Source organism: Macrotis lagotis, chromosome 1, assembly GCF_037893015.1.
Source record: "Macrotis lagotis isolate mMagLag1 chromosome 1, bilby.v1.9.chrom.fasta, whole genome shotgun sequence".
In the NCBI taxonomy this organism is placed as follows: Eukaryota; Metazoa; Chordata; class Mammalia; order Peramelemorphia; family Peramelidae; genus Macrotis; species Macrotis lagotis.
Window position 1 is genome coordinate 490,376,017 of NC_133658.1, and position 23,871 is coordinate 490,399,887.

The 23,871-nt window shown below is 35.8% G+C and overlaps 1 protein-coding gene across 4 annotated transcripts; it reads right to left on the reverse strand.

The window, feature by feature from the left end:
- Positions 1-5: 5 nt before the first annotated feature.
- Positions 6-23,093, reverse strand: HSPA13 (heat shock protein family A (Hsp70) member 13). Of its 4 annotated transcripts, none has more exons than XM_074213818.1 (6): positions 22,989-23,075; positions 20,869-20,953; positions 20,198-20,538; positions 12,019-12,232; positions 6,041-6,208; positions 6-4,395 (listed from the first exon to the last, which is right to left on the reverse strand). In XM_074213818.1, the coding sequence occupies exons 2-6, from the start codon at positions 20,873-20,875 to the stop codon at positions 3,716-3,718; spliced, it is 1,410 nt and encodes a 469-aa protein (XP_074069919.1). In that variant the 5' UTR covers positions 20,876-20,953; positions 22,989-23,075; the 3' UTR covers positions 6-3,715. The 4 variants fall into 4 exon arrangements, with proteins under 4 accessions (XP_074069919.1, XP_074069921.1, XP_074069920.1 ...); XM_074213820.1 differs by lacking the exon at positions 22,989-23,075 and adding an exon at positions 22,726-22,918; XM_074213819.1 differs by lacking the exon at positions 22,989-23,075 and adding an exon at positions 22,613-22,918.
- Between the last annotated feature and the right edge of the window lie 778 nt (positions 23,094-23,871).

The following is a 23,871-nucleotide window of genomic DNA, read 5'->3' on the forward strand; positions in this document are numbered from 1 at the left end:
TTAATTTAATTCCTCAGGATAAGAAAGGAAGTCAGGCAAACAGGAAATAAAAATTCTTGCTTCATATTTCTATCATTTTTTATTCAGGATAAAATATACACACATAGAAGAATATATAAAACACACACACACACACACACACACACATACACACACACACCAAAGCTATTCTATAATATATACATGGTCAAAGGACATAAACCAAAAGTTCTCAAAAGAATTGCAAACTCTTAACAAGCATATAAAAATTCTTCAGATCAATAATAATGAATGCAAATCAAAACAATCCTGGAGTTTCACCTAAAATATAGCAAATTACCAAAGATGACCAAAGAAGGAAATAGTCATTTTTGGAGAGGCTGAGATAAGATAGCTCAGTTATAAATCAATACAACCATCTATAAAGTAACTTGGAATGATACAAGGTAACTAATATATTAGGGCAGCTAGGTGGCACAGTGGAAAGAGCACTGACCCTGGAGTCAGGAGGATTTTAAGTTCAAATCCGGCCTCAGACACTTAATAATTACTGAGCTGTGTGATCTTGGACAAGTCACTTAACCCCACTACCTTGCAACTCCCCCCCAAAAGTAACTAATGTACGCATTTGACCCAAAGATTCCATTACAAGGCTTAAACCAGGGATGTTCTGAAGTCAGTTTGAACTGGCACATGAGAACTGATTGTTAAATTTTCAGGGTGACCATTTACATTTCAGAAATCAGCAAATACTAACAAATTAGGGCTTTTTGTTTTGTCAGGAATTAAAAAAGTGATGGAGAAAATATTAATAATGAAGATTGAACTTAAAATATTTATAACAGCATTTTTTTTGTGAGAGTAAAGAGTTAGAAGTAAAGTTGGATGCCTATTGACTGGGGAATGTCTAAACAAGCAATGCTAAATGACTGTCACAGATATCAATGTGTTAAAAGAAATGATAAATGATATAAATAAATAAATATATACATACATACATACATACAGAAAAGTATGGAAACTTTTACATGATCTGAAGCAAAGGAAAGAAAGCAGAAATAAGGAGACAAAGAATATGGTTACAACATGAAGTAAAGGAACAATCTGAAAACAGTCAAAATTATTTTTTGTAAAATTACAAAAAAAAAAAACTTGGATCCAAAGAATTAGAAGAAACCTCTCTCCAACTCCTCTACAGAAGTAGAAGGTCTGTGGGTATGATACACTGAATATATTTTTGCTTTTTTTCAAAATATTGATCTGTTTTACAGGCTTTCTCTATTCTTCCTATCTTTATTTAATTGTTTATTTTTAAAATGGCTCTCTGGAAGGTAGCAGGGAATGAAAAATTGGTAGAGATTTCAGTGAAATTAAAAAACAAAACATGACATATAAGTAGAAATTTTAATTTCCAGGTGATTTTCCAAGGTGACTTAGAAAGGACCTCATCATAAAGATGAGTATCATAACAGTGAACACAAGGCATCATTATGTTGAATGATGCTCAATTATAAGAAACTCAGAGCTACAAACTTATTCAGATTGTGATGTTCCTTCAAGTCATAAGTTTTCATAATTTGCAAGCTAGTAAATCAGCTAAGAGAAAATCAGGCACACAGAAACAAATTGTTTATAGAAAATAATTTGCAATTTTTATTGAAAGTGCTCATTTTAAAAAGGGTACATTAATAAAATTTATTAAAAATTACAATTTAACTGAATTGTTTCAAATATTAATATAGTACCTTATTAAGAAATTAAAGTTTTTACTCTCTTGCTCCACTTTTTTAGTACTGATTATTCTGGGGTATAATATATAAATATGAATTGCCTACTTTGGTTATTGGCAAAATGTTTATATTTTGAAGTCATTTGCTTTTCATCCAGACTGTGATAATTTCATTTTGTAATTCTGAGAATGGTAAGAGAGGTTTGAGTATAATAAGCACTAAGGCTTATTAAAATTCTACATGCTGGGAAATGATACTTCCTGGCTTTACCAACTATATGTGTTCCATCACCTTCATTCTCAAAAGTTACTATTTCCATCTTTTATGTATTCCATTAAAATCTGTACTAGGTTGCCAAATAGTGGTACAGCTGAATGGTTCAAAATGGAGAATAAAGTGCACAATTTAAAAAAGAAACTGAAAGATTTACTGAGATCATTCAATCATCTTTACACATAAAAAAATCCCACTTATCTGTTATATACAATTTGTTAAACTCAAAATCTGTTGCTAATTCAGTGGTCTGAGCCAAAATACAGTACCAAGACTTCCCTCTGATAAAAAATAAATAATTCATTCCCTTTATGTAACTATGTAAGGGCTTTGCTAAAAAAATAATGTATACTAGAAATCATTAGCTATATATACATCCAAAATGTATATAAGGGAAAAAAATTTATATATAAATTATCCTAAACATTTATACATATGAATTATCCCATACAAGATATGCATCCTATTTTTCCTCATTTAAACTATATTCAATAATTGAGATAGCTATAAAATAGCCAGTATTCAGTGCTTCCAATCTTAGTTCTATTTCCCCAATTTGCATGGGGGGAACCTGGAGAGCACAAGTTTCCTTCTTGGTCGAAGTGGTTGAGAGGTAGAAAATGGGAGGATGAATATTAAATTTGAGGAATGTGAAGACTATTTCTACTGTTTATACTTCCATGGAAGATCAATTAAACACTTTTAGAGAGTTTAAAAAATTCTTTTTCTTAAGGTTCATTTTCTTAAAGGACCAAATATAAAGAAGGATGCAATCACTGCCTAATGGACCCACATTGCTATTTTCTTTTTTATAAAGAAATTTTAAAATTATGGAAAAAATTAGTTTTCTATGTTCAAAATTTTAAAGTATTTTATTAAAACTATGTCAAATATTTTATTTAAATTTGACTTATTTATTTTTGGATTAAAAATCTAAACAGTGTGAGATTTGCATGTTAGTAAACTTTTAAGCACCTTGAAAAAGAGTTCCAAAACCTAAAAGTTAACAGTTTTAAAAGTCCAAAGCACAATTGCTCCCTTAATTTAATTCATCTTTGGCATTTTTCCATTAGTTCTTTAAAACAACATCAACAGATATTTATAAGACACTCTCATTTCTGAAGGTCAATTTTTCATCAATTTAAAAAGAAACATTTGGGTAAGGTGGTAGTGAAGCATTGTAGATGTTCTCTGTATTAATACTGCTATGCTTTTATCTTCTATTCACTGAAAATGCCTGGGGCAAAGACCAGGTCTTATAGCAACACTTCCAGAACAGATATTTCAAAGTACCAGTAGTAACAGTCTATTATCAAGTAAACAATCTGACAACTTCTACTAATAAAATTTAGTAGGAAACTGAGAATCTTACAAATGATACTATTCTATTTTTATAAAACAATTATAAATAACATATGATATTTTCTGTTCTGCATCTTATATTCAAGCTGACCCCAATATGAGAATTCATTTAAAATACATCACTTTTGAGCAGGGTTTTCCCTTTGGAAAATGATCCATTCAAAAGCAAGTAAGAATGAGAATAGGAGGAGGAAGGAGATGGGGGATATAGCTTACCTTAATAATTTAAGTACTAGGTAAAATTTGCCAACATCTAGATGTTTCTGTTGACAGGTAAATTTGAGAATTATCTTAAAGATTTTAGATTTACTTTTGCTCTTGTTAAAGAGGTAAAATAAAAAGAAAATGGTCACTAGGTGAGAAGAATGAATTCAATTGAAGTTGGTCTTTCTTAAATGTCTATTGGGAATTTCTATAGCACTGACTTGAAGAGGCCAAGATCCACCATCAATACCTGCTTGTATAGCCACTCCCATCACAACAGCTAGGTCAGGGTCTACAGATGTATTGGGACTCTTTCCAAAAAACTCTTGAATTAGTTGGCGTATTCGGGGAATACGAGTAGAACCTCCAACCAAAACTACTTCATCAATCTCAGTCTTATGCAGATTCCCTTCTTTCAGCACCTGCTGAATTGGTACAAAAATTTTCTGAAAGAGATCTTCATTCAATGTGTCAAAAAGTTTCCTTGAGATTTCTGTTTCAAAAAGCACCTGACTTAGTTTTCCATCTCTTTCAGAAGAATCATCTCTGAACATAATGTTCTTATGATGGACACTTTCAGGGAAGAGTTTGTCTTCTGAAGGTTTAATCTCATGTTCCTTACTTTGTGCAGTATCCTTTAAGTCCTTTGCTTCCCCTATGGTAAGTGACACTGAAATCCAGGCAGACTGATGAAGTGTCAGATTTAACTTGACCATTTCCACAGCCTGTCTTAATCGATGGATTTCCTCTTTTCTGGAAGGCAGGGACCCATATGTTTGATAGATCTGCTTGTATAAGTACTGAAGCAATCTCTGATTGAAGTCTTGCCCTCCAAGTTTATTGTTTCCTAAGTTAAAAGAAGATAAGAATTCAAATTACCTTTGGCACCAATATAGTTTTTGTTTGTTTTGTTTCAATTAACAGGCTTTTTCCAAGATGTACTTGGAAAGAAAATAAATTTTTAAAATATATCAGAGACTGTGTAGAGAACAGTAAAGTAAAAGATGACTGGAAAGGTAGACAGGGTCAAGCTATGAAGGGCTTTAAGTGTCAAAAAGATGACTTTGATTTGGGTAATAACAGAAGACCATTGAGCAGGGATGGAGGGTGATGTGACTTTACCTATGCTTTGGAGCTCACTTGGCTGCTGAGTAATGGACTGGAATGAGGTGGTACTTGAGACAAAGAATTGGGATACATGGTTATTGAAACAGTGAGAGGTAATAATGGCTTGAACTAGTATTTTGGTTATATGAGTAAGGAGGAAGAGATTGCCACAGCAGTCAAGAAAGAAAAGGATTATTTAATCTGTTAATTAAGAGATCAGTGACAATTTGGGAAAAAGGCAGTTTCAACTGAATGATGTGGTTAAAAGCCAGCTAGGAGAAAGGAAAGGAGGGGCAATAATTATAGTTTTTTTCAAGGAATTTTGTTGAAGACAGAAGAGATATAGGTCAATAACTGATAGGCATTTTATTAAAGATAGGGGAGAAATGGGAGTACTTGTGGAAGCAGGGAGGAAGTCAGTATGTGTGTGTATATATATATATATATATATACATACATACACACACACACACACACACACACACACACACACACACACGTAGGTATTGAAGATTATAGAGTATGTGGAAATAGTTGGGTGGATAGCCAGCTGGAGAAGTCTAGAGAGGATGCTATTAAGGGTGCACATAAAAGGAATGGCCTTGGCAAAGAAAAGGGGTTATCTTCATTTGAGACTCAAAAGAAGGGGAAAATGGTGGGGAAAGATATATAAGTGACATAAAATGAGGAGGGGGGAAAAGAGGAAGATTTTGTTGAATCATTTTGATTCTTTTCAGAGAAGTATTAGAAGAGGTCCTTTGCTGAGAGGGTGGAGGAAGCTTGTGCAAGGTAAAGAATAGCTGTTATGGAAAGGGACAGTGAACAGATTTAGGCAGGAATCAAATGTTTGCTATACTTCAATAAAGACTCAATTGTGATTAAATTACATAATGTATTAAACCCAGTCAGCACAATTTTCATGATTTCCTCCAGCTCCATTCAGCAACATTTGCATGGGAATGAAGGCAGTAGATGACAGGAGTTAATCTAGGGGTGGGGCTTGGGATACAAGAGGGCAAGAGATTCAAGAGTGGAAGACCATCTAAAATGTTCAAAGTTTATAAAAATTAATAAATCAATTCTATTAATTTTTTTAAGAAGTTCACCCACTTTCATATATTTCTTAATGTACAAAAATAATTTAAGCATATTAATGAGTTAATATAGACTATATACTCTATATATTTATACCACAGATTTTGGATTGTGTCAGAGTAGACAAAGTTGCAAAAAGCAACTCAGAACTTTTACTGATATATTTTAATTATAAGCTGATATATGATGATATAAATTAAGTATACTGCTAAAATAAATAAAGAATGTAAAACAAACAGTCTGTTCTCTAAACAGGCATTACAATTTGAACTTCCATAAAATCTCCTTACCTGCCATGGCTCGGGTTAAAAACATTCCTCCTTGTTTGTTGAGTAAGGAAACATCGAGTGTTCCTCCACCCAAATCTACCACCAAGACATTAAAAACATCCACCTTGTGAAGTCCATAAGCCATAGCTGCAGCTGTGGGTTCATTAATTACTCTTAAGATTTTTAGTCCTAGAAGATGAAAAAGAAAAGCAGTAATGAGGGAGACATCATTTCTAGATGGAAGGAAGACTTCATAGAGGAGTTAGCAGTGGTATTTTAAAGGATTGTCATGAGTTAAACAAGAAAAGGGAGCTACTGAAGACTAGGGAACAAGATGGGCAATAAATCAATTAGCAGTCATTTAAAAAAAATTAATGGGGTTAAGTGACTTGCCCAAGGTCATATGGTTAGGCAATTACGAAGTGTCTGAGGCTGGATTTGAACTCAGGGCCTCCTGACTCCTGGGTTGGTGCTCTATCCACTACACCATTTAGTTGACCCCTTAACAGTTATTTCTTAAGCCTACTACTTACCAGATACTGAAAATAGAATGAAGCAATACCTACTTTTAAGAGGCTTACATTTGAATGAGCAAAGAAATAGCACAGTATACAAACTGTTTGGGAAGCGTGGAGATGGAATGTAAATAATTTATTTGGTTGGAAGATACAATGAAGTAGAAAAACATGAAAGAAGACTGGAGAATTAAAGGCTTCAGATGTAGAGGGCCCTGAAATCCAGTAATGAAATTAGTTTGCAACATGGGAAAGGCAGTCAAGGGAGCAAGCATTGTACGGGCTACAACTTCACTCATTTTTCTTGGCCCACTGGTCAAAGTAGAGGAGTTAGAATACTCAGGTTTCCCCCACTTCTGCCATCATTCAGTAATCTCCCTTCTTTTGAGGTTCATGCTATCCATATCTACTACTCAATCAAAATCCTGGTAGCTGGTATCTACAGGCCTCTGGGTTTACTAATCTTCTTTCTTCAATGAGCTGGATACTTCACTTACCCTAAGTTCCTCAGACTAACTCACCTCTGGTGAACACCTTTATAGTCCATGGCTCAGGTACCCACAAAGGTGTTCATACCCTTGATCTGGCTGTACCTCAAAATCTCTTCATATGACTGTAATTTATTGGCTTTTTCCCTCTCCCTCTGTCTTCCATTACATAAACCTACTCTTCATTCACATAGAAACCTCCAATCCCTTAACCACACAATTCTCTCTCAAGCCATCTATTCTGCACTAGCCACTCTCCTCTTCTCCCCATATTTGTTTACATGATAAGGTCTTCCCCCATTGGATCATAAGATTCTTGAGGGCAGGGTCTGTGTTCTCTCTCTTTTGTATCCCCAGTTCTTAGCAGAGTACATGACACATTAATAAATATTAATTAATTATAACAATCTTGTGATTAATGTGATCCCATTTTACATTTAAGGAAACTGAGGCAAGCAGAAATTAGATGACTTATCCAGAGTCATGCAGCTATTATCTGAGGAAGAATCTGAACTCAAGCCTTCCTGACTCTAGGCTTAGCACTCTAATCCCTGTACTACCTACTTGGGAGTTGGAGAGGAACTGAAAGTTTTTGACTGATGTGAACATGTGACAGGAGAACAATGTGACAGAGATATGTAGGCCAGATTAGGAAGGGGCAAGACTATATGTAAAACACCTTTAACATCCAGGAAAGGTTAATTAAGGCCAAATTAGTTTTGTGGCAGAAGGAAGAATAATAGACAGAACTTGAAAGAGAGAATCCTGGAATTAGAAAGAGCCTCAAAATGCATATAACATGTACCTGAAAAGGAATCCTTTCCAAAATGGCTAGCCTCTAATTCTAAGAAAAGAAAATCTACTATCTCCCAAGGTAGCCCATTTCACAACTAGATTTCTGGAGTATAAACTGACACTATGGGTTTGGAAATATCAATGATGCAGATTAAGATCAGGAAGGAGATTCTAGGATAAAATGAATTAGGCAGTTTTCAACATTCTTGAGGCTTGCAAGATGTCTAATTCAGGCAGCAAAATTTCCTAGTGTGACCCAAATCAGATTAAAATGTAATGGGGCGGGGCGCTAGGTGGGGTAGTGGATAAAGCACTGGCCCTGGAGTCAGGAGTACCTGGGTTCAAATCTGGTCTCAGACATTTAATCATTACCTAGCTGTGTGGCCTTGGGCAAGCCACTTAACCCCATTTGCCTTGCAAAAACCTAAAAAAAAAAAGTAATTGGAAATGTTTGAAAAAATAATATAAATATTAGTCAACATAGATAATATTCATTTTTTCCCAAATCAATATGCAACATGCTGGAATTCAATTCTATTTGTATTTGATACCACTGAACTAAGAGATGTAGGCAGAAAGAGAAGGGTGGAAAGAAAGACAGACATAAGGAAAGAGAGAGAGAAAACATGCAAAAAAAAAACGACAAGGTAAAAAAAAGGGAAAAAGTACTTAAGAATTATAGAAAGTAAACAGACCTAAACTTTTAAAAATAACATTGTGTTAATGAAAATGTTAAGGAAATGCCATTAAGACAAATAGAGTTAAAATTTTAAAGTGACTAATATGTTATAAATACTATATTTGAAAGTCAACCTGTAGAGTGATATCAAAGTAATTACTTAGAAAATCAAATACCTTGTCATTTAAGAATTCCTTGGCTATGAGTGAGTATTAGAATGTCCCATTGTTCCTCCTATCTCTAATTTAGAACCACCTCATGCTAAGGGCAGTTAGATGGAGCAGTGGATAGAGTGATGGGCCTAGCATCAGGAAGGTCTTAGTTTAAATCCAGTATCAGGCACTTATTAGTTGTGTGACCCTAAACTAGTCACTTAACCCTCTGTGTCTCAGTTTCCTTATCTGTAAAATGAGCTGGAGCAGGAAATGGTAAACCATTCTAGTATTTCTGCCAAGAAAACACAAAATGGGTCAGAGTTAGTTAGATATGACTAAAACACCTGAACAACAATTTAAGGGCTTGATATTAAAACTTAAATGATATCATGTGAGTAGTCTGTCCAAAGATTCAGATGTCAACCAATATATACTAATCTCCTTTAACCCTATTTAACTTTTATCTATGTCTCCCACTGAGTAGGAGTGGGTGAGGTTAATTCAATGGGATATGGATCTTACTAATAGCTAAGTTAATAGTAATAGATGGGCTACAAGATATCCTTGGTATCTTCTGCCCCCTCTTTTTTAAATGCGCTGCCAAGACCAAAGAATTCATAACAACTCATTTAAATGGGACATCCTGGTTCACAAAAACACTCTTCTCCCAATAACCCTATGAGGAGTATCCTACTGCAAAAGTGTTTGAGAACAGAGAAAATGAAGCCAAGAAGAAATGTTTCATAATGCTGACCTAAGTGAAGAAGAAAAGGTAAAAAATAGCTGGTAACTACTAGTATATTTCCTATCACCTTTATCACCTGTACTCTGCTACTGTCTGCACTGGCTCTTTGGCCAATAAGCTTCTAATTGCCAAAAACCTGCAGGTGAACAGATCTCTTATCTTCAGGAAAGGGTGGAAGACTGCCACATTCAGGTACATCAGTGAAATGCAGCCAAGTTTGCCACAGCAGCTGGCCACAAGACTGAAAACTTAAGTACCACTTGTCTGACTAACTATATTAAGACATGGTTCTGGTTCTGTTGCTTTCTGAGTTATTAATCTATAGGTGTTTCTTATTGCTTCGAGGAGATCTTTAGAATCTGCCATTTAAAGCTCTTTACAAAATGGCCCCCATATTGTCCCTTTGTCCTTCAGACTTTCTCCACTATAAAATGGTTAGTTACACAGTTGTTTCCCATAAAGATTATAGCCTTCCTCAGATCCCCTCCATTGATGAGCTCTCTTCCTCTTATTTTATTACTATATATATATATATATATATATATATATATATATATATATATATATGTATATATGCAGGACCATTATTGGTTTGTTTTTGTGTACCCAGCATATCCTTAATAAATTGTTATGTTGAACTTACACTGGATACCAAATATGGAATGCTTCTCATAAGATTATTGATCTTTCTTGTTCTTCTGAGTAAAATCTTAGCCCATACCCTCTGATAGTTTAATTGAGGATGAAATAATGCAGCTTCCAGAAACTGATACCCAGTTATAACATCTTTCCCCTGACTAATCTCCATGTAAGCTTTGCCCTTAACCCCTCTTCCCTCAATATGCTTCTTTTTCCCAATGCTTCTGAGTGTCTCAAGTTAAGCCTTAAGTTTTCTTTTTTTGACTTTAAATTTGTTTGGTTTTATTTTTCTTTGTGCTGCATCATTTGTCTACTTTTTCTGGGGAAACTGGGAATTTCAGTTGTAAGGGATTGGCACACTTAGGAAAATGATATATCAAATCTGCAAGAGGAATAAATATAGATCAAAGAGATAGGGATTAAAAAAAGACAGGCTAGTATGTAAGGTCTGATAAAATATGATGAAATTTAAAAAACAAATATATAGTCATATGGCATGGTTTTAAAAAATTCATAATTATATGATGGGGGATTGGGGGCTATATAGGATTTTTGCCTGTATGAATATGGGGTTTCTAGTAGACTGCAAGCCCAATGTGAAGTAATAATGCCATATTCAATTCAATAAACACTTAAGGCACTATGGATAACTTAAAAGGTTAAGGACAGAAAGATCAAAGCAAAAACTGCCTCCGCTCTTAATAAGATTATATTTTACTGAAATAGTTTAATTTATGAACAAATGAATGAATGAATGAATGTGTAATAATATGTGGAACAAGAGAACATTAACAACTATAAGGAACAAATAAGACTTCTAACCCATATCTTGAAGGAAGTTAAAAACTCTAAAAGATAAGGAGGAAGCAGTTAGACTCTAGGATAGATATTGGGTTGTCCAAATAGACAATCTGATCTTGAAGTGAATAAAGAGAAATATTTTTCTGAACAAAGGAGGTACCAGTAATCCTGTGGTCTGGCAACAACTCGAGTACTGTGTTTATTCCTAAGCACAATATTTTAGGATGAGTACTGTCTATAAGGAAAATAACTGGGAGAAAAAAAATCATAACATTCAAGGATAATTTGAAGGAAGTGAAATTATTTAACATGGAAATGAGAAAACTTAGTGGGTATAGGGTAGAGATATGACATGATAACTACTTTCAAGTATCTGAAGGACTGTCATATATGGAAAATAAATGAGAAAACCTGATTGGCACTTTGCAAACTTTAAAGAGTTAAATAGATACTATTGACTTTTTTTTTAAAGATTAGGCTGGTTCTATCTGGCTCCAGAGAACAGAACTAAAAACCATGAAAAGAAGTTAAAAAGAAAATTTAAGTTGGATGTACAGAAAAATTTCCAAACTATTTTATCAATCCAATCTAAGGGAAGAGTGAATACATCTTCACTAGAGGCCTTCCAACAACCACTTTTAAGTGACATGGTACAAAGGACTATCCATTAGATTATAGATTGGATTGCATGGTCTCTAGCGCCTTCCAAAGCAAAATCTTTGCTTACAGTATCAAAGGATGCTAGTTATCAAGGTGCTGACATCCCAAGGTGATAACTATCAATAAACTTACAAAGTTGTAAGTACATTAGACATCTCAAGAATATAAAAGAATCAAGTCTACTGATTTGAAAACAAAAGTAATTTTTTTTTCCCCAAACACTGTTGCTGAGAGTTGTCTGTGGAAATAAAATTTGCTTTGAAGAATTAACTATCTTAATCTTGGGTCAAGCATATCCCTGAAATGCTGAACAGCAGCAATAAAGAAATATAGGCCACCCCTCCTCAAAACCAAAATAATTCCTGAATTTTCAATGAACTAATTTAAATACATGTAAGACTTGATGGACCCAGGTATAAATAATCTCTGTTATGGCATCTGAGTAAGAAGTATGGCCACTATGGCATAACCATACTTGACAAGTAAACAAATTCATAAAAACAAATACAACTAAAGTACTACCTGCGAGATTAGCAGCCTGAATAGTACAATTTCTCTGCCTTAGATCAAATTCTGCTGGCACAGAAATAACAGCATTAGACACTGGCATCCCAAAGTAATCCTCTGCCATTTTCTTCAGCTTCAACAGCAATTGGGTGCCGATATATTCTGGAGAAACAGTGATAGTCCCATTGCTTGTCACAGAAAATTCAGCTGTTCCATTGTTGTTTAAGACCTGTAAATACATATCATAAGCCAGTAAAAAGAAACTGAGGTCTAATTAAGCAAAAAAGGAACTGTGAAAAACTGTTTAGCTTTAGGTTACATGCTCATTTCATAGGTTCTTGATTAGAAGATCAGAGATTTTGAGCCAGAAAGGGTCTCATAAGCCATCAAATCCAATTCCCTCTCATTTTACAGATGAGGAAAGAGGCACAGTGAGTATCTGAAGAAGTAATGGAACTCATGTCTTTATGGTTCAAAGTCTAGCAATGAATTTACTATGCTACCTAGCAATCTAATTAGCTATTATCCAATAATCAACTTAATTTTTTCAGATCTGGTTAAAATGAATCTCTAAATTTCAGGGAAAATCAGACATAAGCAAAATAAATACAAAGTATAAACAGTTGACTGTGACCAGGAATCTGGTCATGATTTCATTAGCTTCCTGACACATATAAATCAAAATGAACACAAACTAAAAGAACATCCCTATTCAATAGGATAGTTTACTAATAGTTATCATCACCTTGGGATGTCAGCACCTTGATAGCTAGCATCCTTTCATGTAAGCAAAGATTTTTGTTTTGGAAGAGACCATCCAATCCAATCTATAATCTAATGGATAGTCCTTTGTATCACGTCACTTACAAGTGGTTGTTAGAAGGCCTCTAGTGAATATTTATAGATTTCTTGTCTCACTTTGTTCCCATGTAAGTAACAGACATCACTCAATTGTTGCCATAGTGGCTTTTCTTAAAAGATTTTTAAATTAGTCCTTTCTTCCTGGTATTATAGTATACACAGACTCTGAAATCTGAATATCTGTGACAATTTCACCAGAGAACAAATATTCTGGGGATAGCAGGTTCTGTTTTTCCAATCAAAATTGTCATTAAGCAATCACCAATTAATTACACTTCATAGAAAAGTCCATCATAATGACTGTCCTATTTAAGAATGTTTCTTTTATATAAAAGAATTCAATTCTATGAGATTACCAAAAAGAATAGTCTTTTATAGCATGAAAATCTATATTTTATTCAATTATTTAACTTCATCTGGTAGGGAACTTCCACTGGTAGAATTATTTTTATTAACAAAGCCTAGAAACTCATCTATAATTTAGAAGATTAGGAAATTACCTAAGGCACTGAGAGAAAGATTAAATGACTTGGCCAACAGAATTAAATCTGAAGCCATAGAGTTCTTCTGACTCCAAGGTTGGTCCTAAATCCACATTATATTGTACTAATTAGGTATGATATCATCATTCTTTATTAATAAGGTTCAAACAAGAGGAACCATATTGTAGAAACAGGTCATTGTACATGCTTATACCAAACTATTTTACATGGTAATACCAGTGGCACATCCCAAGCAATATAAAGCAATCCAAGGAGTTTGTAATTCTGTTCAATCTTCAAAATGTAATATAATTTTAAAAATAAAGTTACGTAATACAAAGATTTTTGCCCACTATTATAAACCACCATTGTTGAGAATGTTCAAGTGTTAGTATTAAATAATATTTTTAAAAACCCAAGTCAACTACCTGTTATTTGCTGTAGTACACTCATAACAAAGATAATTAATTACAAGTAATCCCCATATTTTATTTAACCAATAATTTTAAAGCTCATCTTTTAAAATCGTTAATAAGATGAAAATGTACTGACTTGAATTTAATATTCTTTTAATTCCTCATGCTAAGTTTATAGTTAAGGGAACATCTAATAATGAAACATCTTAATGTATAAAAGGAGATAATAGTAAGATAGGTCCAAAAAATTAGATACTTTTAACATAGTTTCATTTTTTGATAATTCTATCTTTTTCTGTAAAGGAAGGAGAAAAGAATTTGGGGAATGTTATTTGTATTTTTATAATAAGGTAGCAAAGAAAAAGGCTCACAAAGTAGAGTCATTAGGTCAAATACCATGGCTTCAAACCTAGCATCAGAATTCTTCTAGATATGATGAATTAAAGGAATATTCCCCCCCAAAACCTAGTAATTATAACAATGTAAATGAAAAAGATCAACAACAAGCATGCTGAAACCAAAGACTATATAGTGAGCAAGCTTATTCCCAAAGAAGAGAGGAGAAAATACCCAGCTTTTCATTCCTTGCAGAGGTAAATAACTAACCATGTAGAACATTGTCTGTTCTGTCAGATTTGGTTGATATGCTGGTTTCTTTGGCTTTACTGTACTTTTTTTCTTGTTTCTTATTTTATTCTTTGTTTAAAAGTATGGATAATTGGGTTAGGGGGAAAAAAAAGAGAGACATTCAGAAATAAAGGTCATATAAAAAATAAAAGACATCAAAAATAAAAAATAAAATATACTTTGTACATGACCAAAAAGGAAAAAAGAAATTAAACTCATTCACTGGAATGTACAATTCCTTTTATCCCTGCCTCAATCACTTTACATAATATAAACACTTAAGCATTTAATATATAGTACAGGTCAGATACTCTGCTCAAGGCACTGGCAATACAAGACAAAAATGGGCAAAATCACTATCTAAAAACCATATGTCTAAAAAAAATTAAGGGGAAAAAAAACTTACAAATGTAATATGGAATCTGGTATATAGCAAATTCCATCCTCCCTTTCCCCAATCCCATCTGCTTCAAACACTAATTTCCTCCAAATGCCAAATTAATTCACCTACATTCTTTCACTCTCCAAACACCAAATAAATTTATATTCTTTGACTTTCCATGGTAGATAATATAACCAAAGCCTTGTATATCCTTCATTTTCAATCACTTGGAGCAAGTCTTCTGACAATCAGAATTACCACTCTACTTTAATCCTGCTCCTAATTCTCTTAAATGACAACTTCACAGCCAGATTCATGTCTTATAAAAATAATAACTCACATTCATTTAACACTTCACGGTTTTGAGTTTTTTGGGGGTAACACTTCCAAATTTTACAAAGCACTTTCATGATAATTCTGTGAGAATAATTATTTATATTATTTTACAGAAATCTGAAGCTCCAAGTGATATGCTGACTTCTGTAGTGGAAAAATAATTCTTTACCTATACCAAAAATGTGTCCAATCTACTTTCCCCTTTATCTTAATGGTTTATGTTCTACATTCTATTCACAATCCATGTCAATGTAAAATGCTGTTTTCCATGTTGAAAACAAGGAAGGATCTATCTGATCTGTTTATGAGTAAGAAAAAGGAATCTACAGTTTTCTTAGATAACCAATATCACAGATATCTTTCAAAAGATGGTGTCCTTATCCTAGACCTGATGTTCCAATCTCAGAAATGTCCTAATTTTAGGTGGGCAACAATATCAAGATTTCATCCTAAATCTCTCTTCTTAGTTTCCCAGACTGTGTCTTCTGTATGAGACTTCTGAAGCGTCTTCACTTTTTTTTTTTTTAAAGGGTTTTGCAAGGCAAATGGGGTTAAGTGGCTTACCCAAGGCCACACAGCCAGGCAATCACTAAGTGTCTGAGACCGGACCTGAACGCAGGTACTCCTGACTCCAGGGCCGGTGCTTTCTCCACTGTGCCACCTAGCCGCCCTGCCTCTTCACTTCTAATCTCACTAAAACATACCTGCCCTCCATTCATGACTGGATTTATTAACTATATAAATATAACCAGAGCTTCCATTACCTAAAATTCTACCTAACTTCCCAACTGTAAAACTATGAGAAATAAACACCAAACAGGCCTGATAAACACCTTGCCTTGCTGTTCCACCATCCTTGGTAGCAGCTGATATTTATATAGAGCTTCTTATTTAATTCTCCCACAACAATCTTGTGATGTAGGCAAAACAGATATTTTTTTCCCATTTTACAAGTAATTTAACTGGCTTTCCAAAAGAATTAATTGTCCAAGGTCACTCAGGAAGTAACCAGCTTCAAACCCAGGTCTTCCCATCAAAATCTGTTGTTCCCCCCCTCAAAAAATAGCTACCCCAGCTGGTATCCATTATCACAAAATTGCTGAAATCAGGGTACAAACCCATGTTTTCTGACTGTAGTTTTTATCTGTAAGATCTAATGGCCTTTTCTCCATATTCTTCCTTCTTGACTTCTTTGCAGCATTGTACCACACATTCTTTCTAGAATTAATATTTTTCTAGTTGTTTAGATCTGAATTCATTTGTATGAAAAGTGTTTTATAAGTGTGCTTATAAAAGTTCCCGAGTCTGTCTTGACTGGGAGACTCCCAAATATTTTAAGTTATCTACAGTAATAACTGCAATGGAATAATTATGGCATAATTAAATGGAATTTCTCTTTCTATCTCATGCTGCTGGACTTTGTTGGTAATATATAGAAATGAGGATTATTTAGGTGGGTATATTTTGTATCCTACAACTTTGCTAAAGTTGTTAATTTCAACTTAGTAGGTTAGTAGGTTCTTTAGGATTCTTTAAGTATACCAACATATTGTCTGCAAAGAGTTTTGTTTGCTCATTGTTCTAATTCCTTCAATTCGTTTTTCTTCTCTTATTGCTAGAACTAATATTTCTAATAGGATATCAAATAACAGGGTAATAAAGAGCATCCTTGCTTCACCCCTTGCCTTGTTTTATTGGGAAGGTTTCGATCTTCCCCATCACAACCTAATGGTTTTAGATAAATATTACTTGTCATTTTAAGATAAGTTCATTTTATTTCTGGGTTCTAGAGTATTTTTAATAAGAATAGTGTTATATTTTGTCTAAGGCTTTTTCTGCATCTGTTGAGATAATCACATGATTTCTGTTGGTTTTGTTATTAATATGGTCAGTTATATTGATAGTTTTCCTAAAGTTGAAGAAGTTTTTCCTTTTATAAATCCCACATAGTTGTAGTGTATAATCCTTGTACTATATAGCTTTAATCTCCTTGTTAGTGTCTTATTTAAAATTTCTGTATCAATATTCATGGGAAATTGTTCTAAAATTTTTTCTTGTTATTACAGGCCTAGGTATCAGCATCGTATTTGTGTCATAAAAATAATGTGATTTATATACCATTGGGATTAATTGTTCTTTAAATGTTTGGAAGAATTCACTTATGAATCCATCTGGCTCTGGGCATTTTTTGATAGGTTGTTAAATTTCTTTTTTTAAGATTGGGCTATTTAAGTACTCCATTGCATCTTTTATCTGGCCAATTTACATTTTTATAAACATTTAAACATTTCAGGGGGCAGCTGGGTGGTACAGTGGATAGAGCACTAGCCCTTAAGTTGGAAGGTCCCGAGTTCAAATCCGACATCAGACACTTAATGATTACTTAGCTGTGTGACCTTGGGCAAGTCACCTAACCTCATTGCCTTGTAAAAAAAACAAAACAAATATTTAAACATTTCCTTTATCAGATTTATTTGATAAATTGTCAAATGCATTGGCATGTAATTGGGGAAAGTAACTCCTAATAATTGTTTTAATTTCCTCTTCATTGTGAATTCATCCTTTTCATTGCTGATAAAGGTCAGGCAATTTTCTTTTTCATTTTATTTTTTATAAATCATGGTTTATCTAATTTAATGGGTTTTTCCATAAAGTCAATTTCTATCAATGATTTTCTTACTTTCTATTTGATTAATCCTCCGATTTTGTGGATATTGAATTTGATGTTTAATTGGGGATTTTTAATTTGTTCTTTTTCTAGCTTATTTTTAATTGTATGCCCAGTTCATTGATCTGCTTTCTTTGATTTTATTGATCTAAGTCTTTTAAGATAGAAAGTTTGTCCTAATTTCTACTTTTGGTTTGCTGTCTCATTATTGTTATTCTCTTCAATGAAATTATTGTTTGATTCATTCTTTTTTGTTTGTTTTGTTTTGTTTTTGCAAGGCAATGGGGGTTAAGTGGCTTGGCCAAGGCCACACAGCTAGGTAATTAAGTGTCTGAGACCGGATTTGAACCCAGGTACTCCTGACTCCAGGCCGATGCTTTATCCACTGCACCACCTAGCCACCCCCAGTTTGATTCATTCTTTAGGAATATTAGTTTCCAATTACTTTTTTCTTTTAGCATTAAGAAATATTTACTGACTTCTAATCTATGTTTTCACTGTCTTTTATTGAATGTAATTTTTTTGGCAATATGATCAGAAAAGGTTTTATTTACTATTTCTGCTTTTCTGCATTTGGTTGTGAGCTTTTTACTGCCTTAATATAGTCACTTTTTTGTTGGTGCCATGTACTGCTGAGAAAAGGGCATATTCCCTTCTATTTTCAGTCATTTTTCCCGAGATTTATTATATTTAATATTTTTAGAATACTATTCACCCTAATTTGTTTATTTTTTGGTTAGATTCTAGTCTTGAGGGGAAAGTTGAAGTACCTCACTAATAAGGTTTTACTGTCTTCTTCCTCCTATAACTCATTTAACTTTTATTTTAAAAATGAACATTTGGTTCATATATATATATGTATATATATGTATATATATACATATATATATACATATATATATGTATATATATACATATATATATATATATATATATTTAGTATTGGTGTTACTTCACTGTTTATGCCTTTTAGCTAAATATAATTTCCTTTTTTGTTGTTGTTTTTGCTTTGTCTTTGATATGATTACTGCCCTTTTATTGCTTCAGCTGAAACCCTTACCTTTTCTCTATGTGCATGCCTTTGAGCTTCAAATGTATGTTTTGTAAATAAATAGTATATTGAAGGATACTGATTTTTAATCCATTCTGTTATCTGCTTCTGTTTTATGGGTGAATTTATCTCATTCACATTTATAGTTATGTTAACTATTTCCCTCCATTCTATTTTTTTCCTTATTTCCCCCCCCTCTCACTTTCATCAAGACCCTCCTAAGTGTTTCTGATTACTGACCAATGCCTCTTCCAATTTGTTGTCCCTTATAGCAACACACCCCTCACCCAATCCCATCTCTTTTTTTTCTTTCCTATACAAAATAGATTCCCTCCTCATTCTGCCATCTTGGCTTCCTATTATTTCTAAGATCAAATATGAAGTCCTGTCTGGCACTTTAAGCAATTCTGTACATGACCCTTTTCTGTATGTTTATTCAGTACTCCTTTGTAAACTTAAGTTCAGTCATACTTCCTATTTGCCATGGACTTCCATCTCTGATCTCCATGGCTCTTCCCCATACCTGGAATGCTTGCTCTCCTCACCTCCACCATTTGTAATCTCTGGTCTATATCAAAACTCAATTCAAGCACTCACTTCCACATGAAGCCTTTATTGATCCTTCTTCCAGCAGTTTCTTCCATCCCCAAAACATCTTGCATTCTATCTTGTATTCTTCTCTTTCTCTATTCTCCTACAACAACAGCCCTCCATCATTTTTCATCTGAACTATTATAATGGCTTCCTAATGAATCTTCCTGTCTTAAATTTCATCTCATTCCAATCCATGCACCATGCAGATGATAAAGTGATTTCCCTAAAATTTAAGTTTGTTCTCCTGTTTGCGATCCCTCTATTCAATAAACTCTACTGACTCTCCACTACTTAAAGATCAAATATAAATCCTCTCTTTTGTCATCCCTTCTCAACCTAGTCTCAATGTGTACTCTTCCCATGCATTATACAATGCTCCCCTTTATAGACCTTATGGTTCAGTCAAATTGGCCTTCTTGCTGTTTCTCAGACATAACACCCCTTGGACTATTTCCCTACCATTGAACTAGCATTTCCTAGACTGTATGCCCATCTTATCCTCACTTGTATACAACTTATATATGGACATGTTGACCATGATCTAGCACAGTGTCAGCTACAGATGCTTAATAAATATTTGTCCTTAGATCTATTATAGAAGAGGAACCAATGTAAGCATGTACATTTGCATGCTTGCATGTGTGTGCACATACGTAACACACACACACACACACACAGATACAGAGACATACTCACAATTTATAACCACATAAGTGCTTTATCACAGAGTCAATGGTGATAAAGGAGTTATCAAACTCACTGGATAATCTCTCTTACCTTAAATGGATATCTACTACTTTCTTTTTCCAGCTCTTCCTGGGTGAAAATCTTGCCTATGAATCGTTTGGCATCATAAATTGTGTTCTGTGGATTTGAATCTGCCAGCTCCAATCCATCATATCCTACGTGAATATCAGTTTCAGTAAAAGATACCATGCTAGGTATACTATTATGACCACTTTCATCTGGAATGACCTTCACTTTTCCTGTGCCAGGAAGAAATGCTCCAACTGAACAATAGGTGGTACCAAGATCAATGCCTATCACTTTAGGAGTAGGCAGAGGCAAATACTGTTGTGCCCAATAACCGGCCAAAAGAAGAGTTAGGACAGCTGAACCTGAAATATAATCCAATTAGAATGTGTAATTTAGACAAATTGTAATACATCATTTCAATATACTAAAATTCACCAATATCTTAAATTCCTAAAATGAAGACTACTATTAAGAACAAACCTCTTTAAACTTCACTGGATCTGGATCAATATTAAATATCACAAACTCTGAACATCTGTTTTCTTGAACATCTACTTATTTTATATATTCAATAAACATTTATTAAACATCTACTTTTCACACTAATGGGACAGTCAAAGTCAAAGTGGATAGAGCACTAAGCTTGGAATCAGGAAGACTTTAAATTCATATCCAACCTTATAGATACTTACTAGCCATATGATCCTGGGCAAATCATTTAAACTCTATTTGCCTCAGTTTCTCATCTGTAAGTGAAGTGGCAAACCCCTCCAGCATCTGTTAAGAAAACACCAATATGGGGCAGCTAGGTGGTGTAGTGCATAAAGCACGGGCCCTGGAGTCAGGAGTACCTGGGTTCAAATCCGGTCTCAGACACTTAATAATTACCTAGCTGTGTGGCCTTGGGCAAGCCACTTAACCCCATTTGCCTTGCAAAAAAAAAACACCAATGGAGGGGTGGCTAGATGGCACAGTGGATAGAGCACTGACTCTGGAGTCAGGAGTACCTGAGTTCAAATCCAGCTTCAGACACTTGATAATTACCTAGCCGTGTGGCTTTGGGCAAACCATTTAATCCCAATTGCCTTGCAAAAAAAAAACCCTTAAAAAAAAGAAAACACCAATGGAGATCACAGAAATTGGAATATGACTGAACAACAATAAAGTCTGCACTAAATTTGATTTGAGTGAAAAAGAGGTCACAATCCTTATCCCTAAATTCATAAAATTTATAGTCAAGGGTATTAAAATGACTCATACATTTAAGTTTGACAGTTCCAAGTCAACATATTAAGAACTCTACAAGAGTGTAGTACAGTCCATTTAAATATTAAAGGAAGAAGTTACTATGTGTGTGTTACAACAACTAAAAGACTAAGAAATTGAAAAATTAGAAATGAAAAGGTATCCTTCCAAAATATGTAGGCAACAGTGTAAAATTCCCTGAACAGATTACATTTGGAATGATTTGTTCCATTCTGGGCCCAAAGTAAGAAAACATCCAGAAGCAAGTAACCAAGATAATACCATGGAAGGCCAAGATAATGCCATGGAGGGATGGGTTGAAATAACTGGGGATGTTTAGCCTGAACAAGGAAGACTTAGTAGGGATGGGATAGCTGCCAAGTTTTTAAAAGGATGCCATGAGAAACAAAAATTCTAGAAGGCCTAACAGTGGCAAGGTCTTCATACACCATAGTTCTATTTCTTTTATAGTTTTTGCAAGGCAATGGGGTTAAGTGGCTTGCCCAAGGCCGCACGGCTAGGTAATTATTAAGTGTCTGAGGCTGGATTTGAACTCAGGTACTCCTGACTCTTGGGCTGGTGCTCTATCCACTGCACCACCTAGCTGTCCCCTTACTATAGTTCTAGATGACCATCCTTGTAGTGATCCTTTTCAGTTATTGGACAACCAATGCGGTTTTTCCAATTCTAAAATGCTTCAACTCTGGTTCTCCTAGCATTTTGTTTTGCAAACAGGAGTAACCTTTAAGAGCTCAATTCATGCTCTCTCCAAAGGATCAGGTAATCACCAAAAGGAAATCATGCCATCTGCCAGATCTCTTTAACCCTCCTCCCTCCTCTGGGTCAAATTTCAGACACATTTCCTCACCTTTGAAGTTAGCAATTTTAACTCCCACCTAAGAGTAAGATAAATATCATTCATTGGATTCTTTCTTTACTAAGTCTACAGGGCCTTAAATATAGAAGCCGCTTTACAAATCTTGTCAGAACTACTTGAAATTTAATCTTTTTTTTTTTTTTACAAGGCAATGGGATAAGTGGCTTGCCACACAGCTGGGTCCTTATGAAGTGTCGGAGGCCGGATTTGAACTCAGGTCCTCCTGACTCCAGGCCGGTGCTCTACAAGAGACCCGAAACACGTAAACAGGATGCGCCCTCCTTGCACCTCCGGCTCCCTCCTCCAAAGCTGACCGTCCGGCTCCCGGGCCGTAAGAGGCTACTTGTCCGGCCCCGGCCCGGGTTCGGGCCGGCTGGCCTGCCAGCTCCCCGTTCCTCCAGCGGGGGCCCTTCGCCCCGGGGCTCACGGCACTGCTTGGGGCCTCTCACGGCGCCCGTCTGGACGCGGCGCCCCGCGGCCCGCCTCGCAGAGGATGCTCGGATGCTTCGTCCATGCCGGCCTGTGTCCGAGGCTGCCTCCAGGGCCGCTGCCGGACCCCCGCCTCCTCCCCTCCGCCAGCCACGGCGGGTGGCGGGGCTGCTCCGCGGCAGCCACCACCCTCTCGACACCCCCCGGCCGCCGTCAGCCTCATCACCCCCGAAAATGGGGGCCCGGGTCGGGGTCACTCACCCAGAATGGTCATCTCCCCGGCCATGGCTGCGGCCCCCCGGACAGCCAGATGCTGACTGTAGCTTAGCACGGATCGTGACGTCACCAAAGGCTGGCCCACCCACCGGCAACGCGCTGCTCTCTGGGAAATGTAGGCAGTTCTCGCCCCGCCCCCGCCCCCGCCCGCAGCCAGCTACGTGCAGGCAGGCGGCATCGGCTGAGGAGGAACTACAACTCCCGTGAGAATGCGGAGAGGAAGCGCCAGTGACTTCACTTCCGTCACCGCCAATGAGGCCATAAACAGTATACGCCGGTGCGGAAACACCTTCAGCCGCTAGGCGTTCTGGGAGTTGTAGTTCCTCTCGTCCTCTTCCTCATCTACGCCGGGGTGGATGAGCCAAGGGAGGTCTTAGAAGCCAATGGCCTTTTTTTTTTTTTAGGTTTTGCAAGGCCATGGGGTTAAATAGCTTGTCCAAGGCCACACAGCTAGGTCATTATTAAGTGTCTGAGGTGGGGTTTGAACTCAGGTCCTCCTGATCCAGGGCGCCACTTAGCGGCCCCCAGTCAATGGTCTTCTAAACGCGGGGGACTGACTCCTACACCCCCCTCAAAGTCCTTCCCTGCCACCTCTCCGGGGACGCGGAAGCGGGGAGAGAGGGCGGGAGGGTTCTGCAGGAAAGGCAAGACAAAAGGAGAAGCTTTTGAAGGGTCCATTCTTAGGGTTATTTGGAAGGATGACCCGGGAGGCAGGGGATCTGGTTCTCCAGGCCTAGCCAACTGTTTTATAGTTATTAAAAAAGAAAATTTGGGTCTGACGGAAGGAAGGGACGTGTGTGTTTGTGTGTGTGTGTGTGTGTGTGTGTGTGTGTGTGTGTGTGTGTGTGTCTGTGTGTGTGTGTGTGTG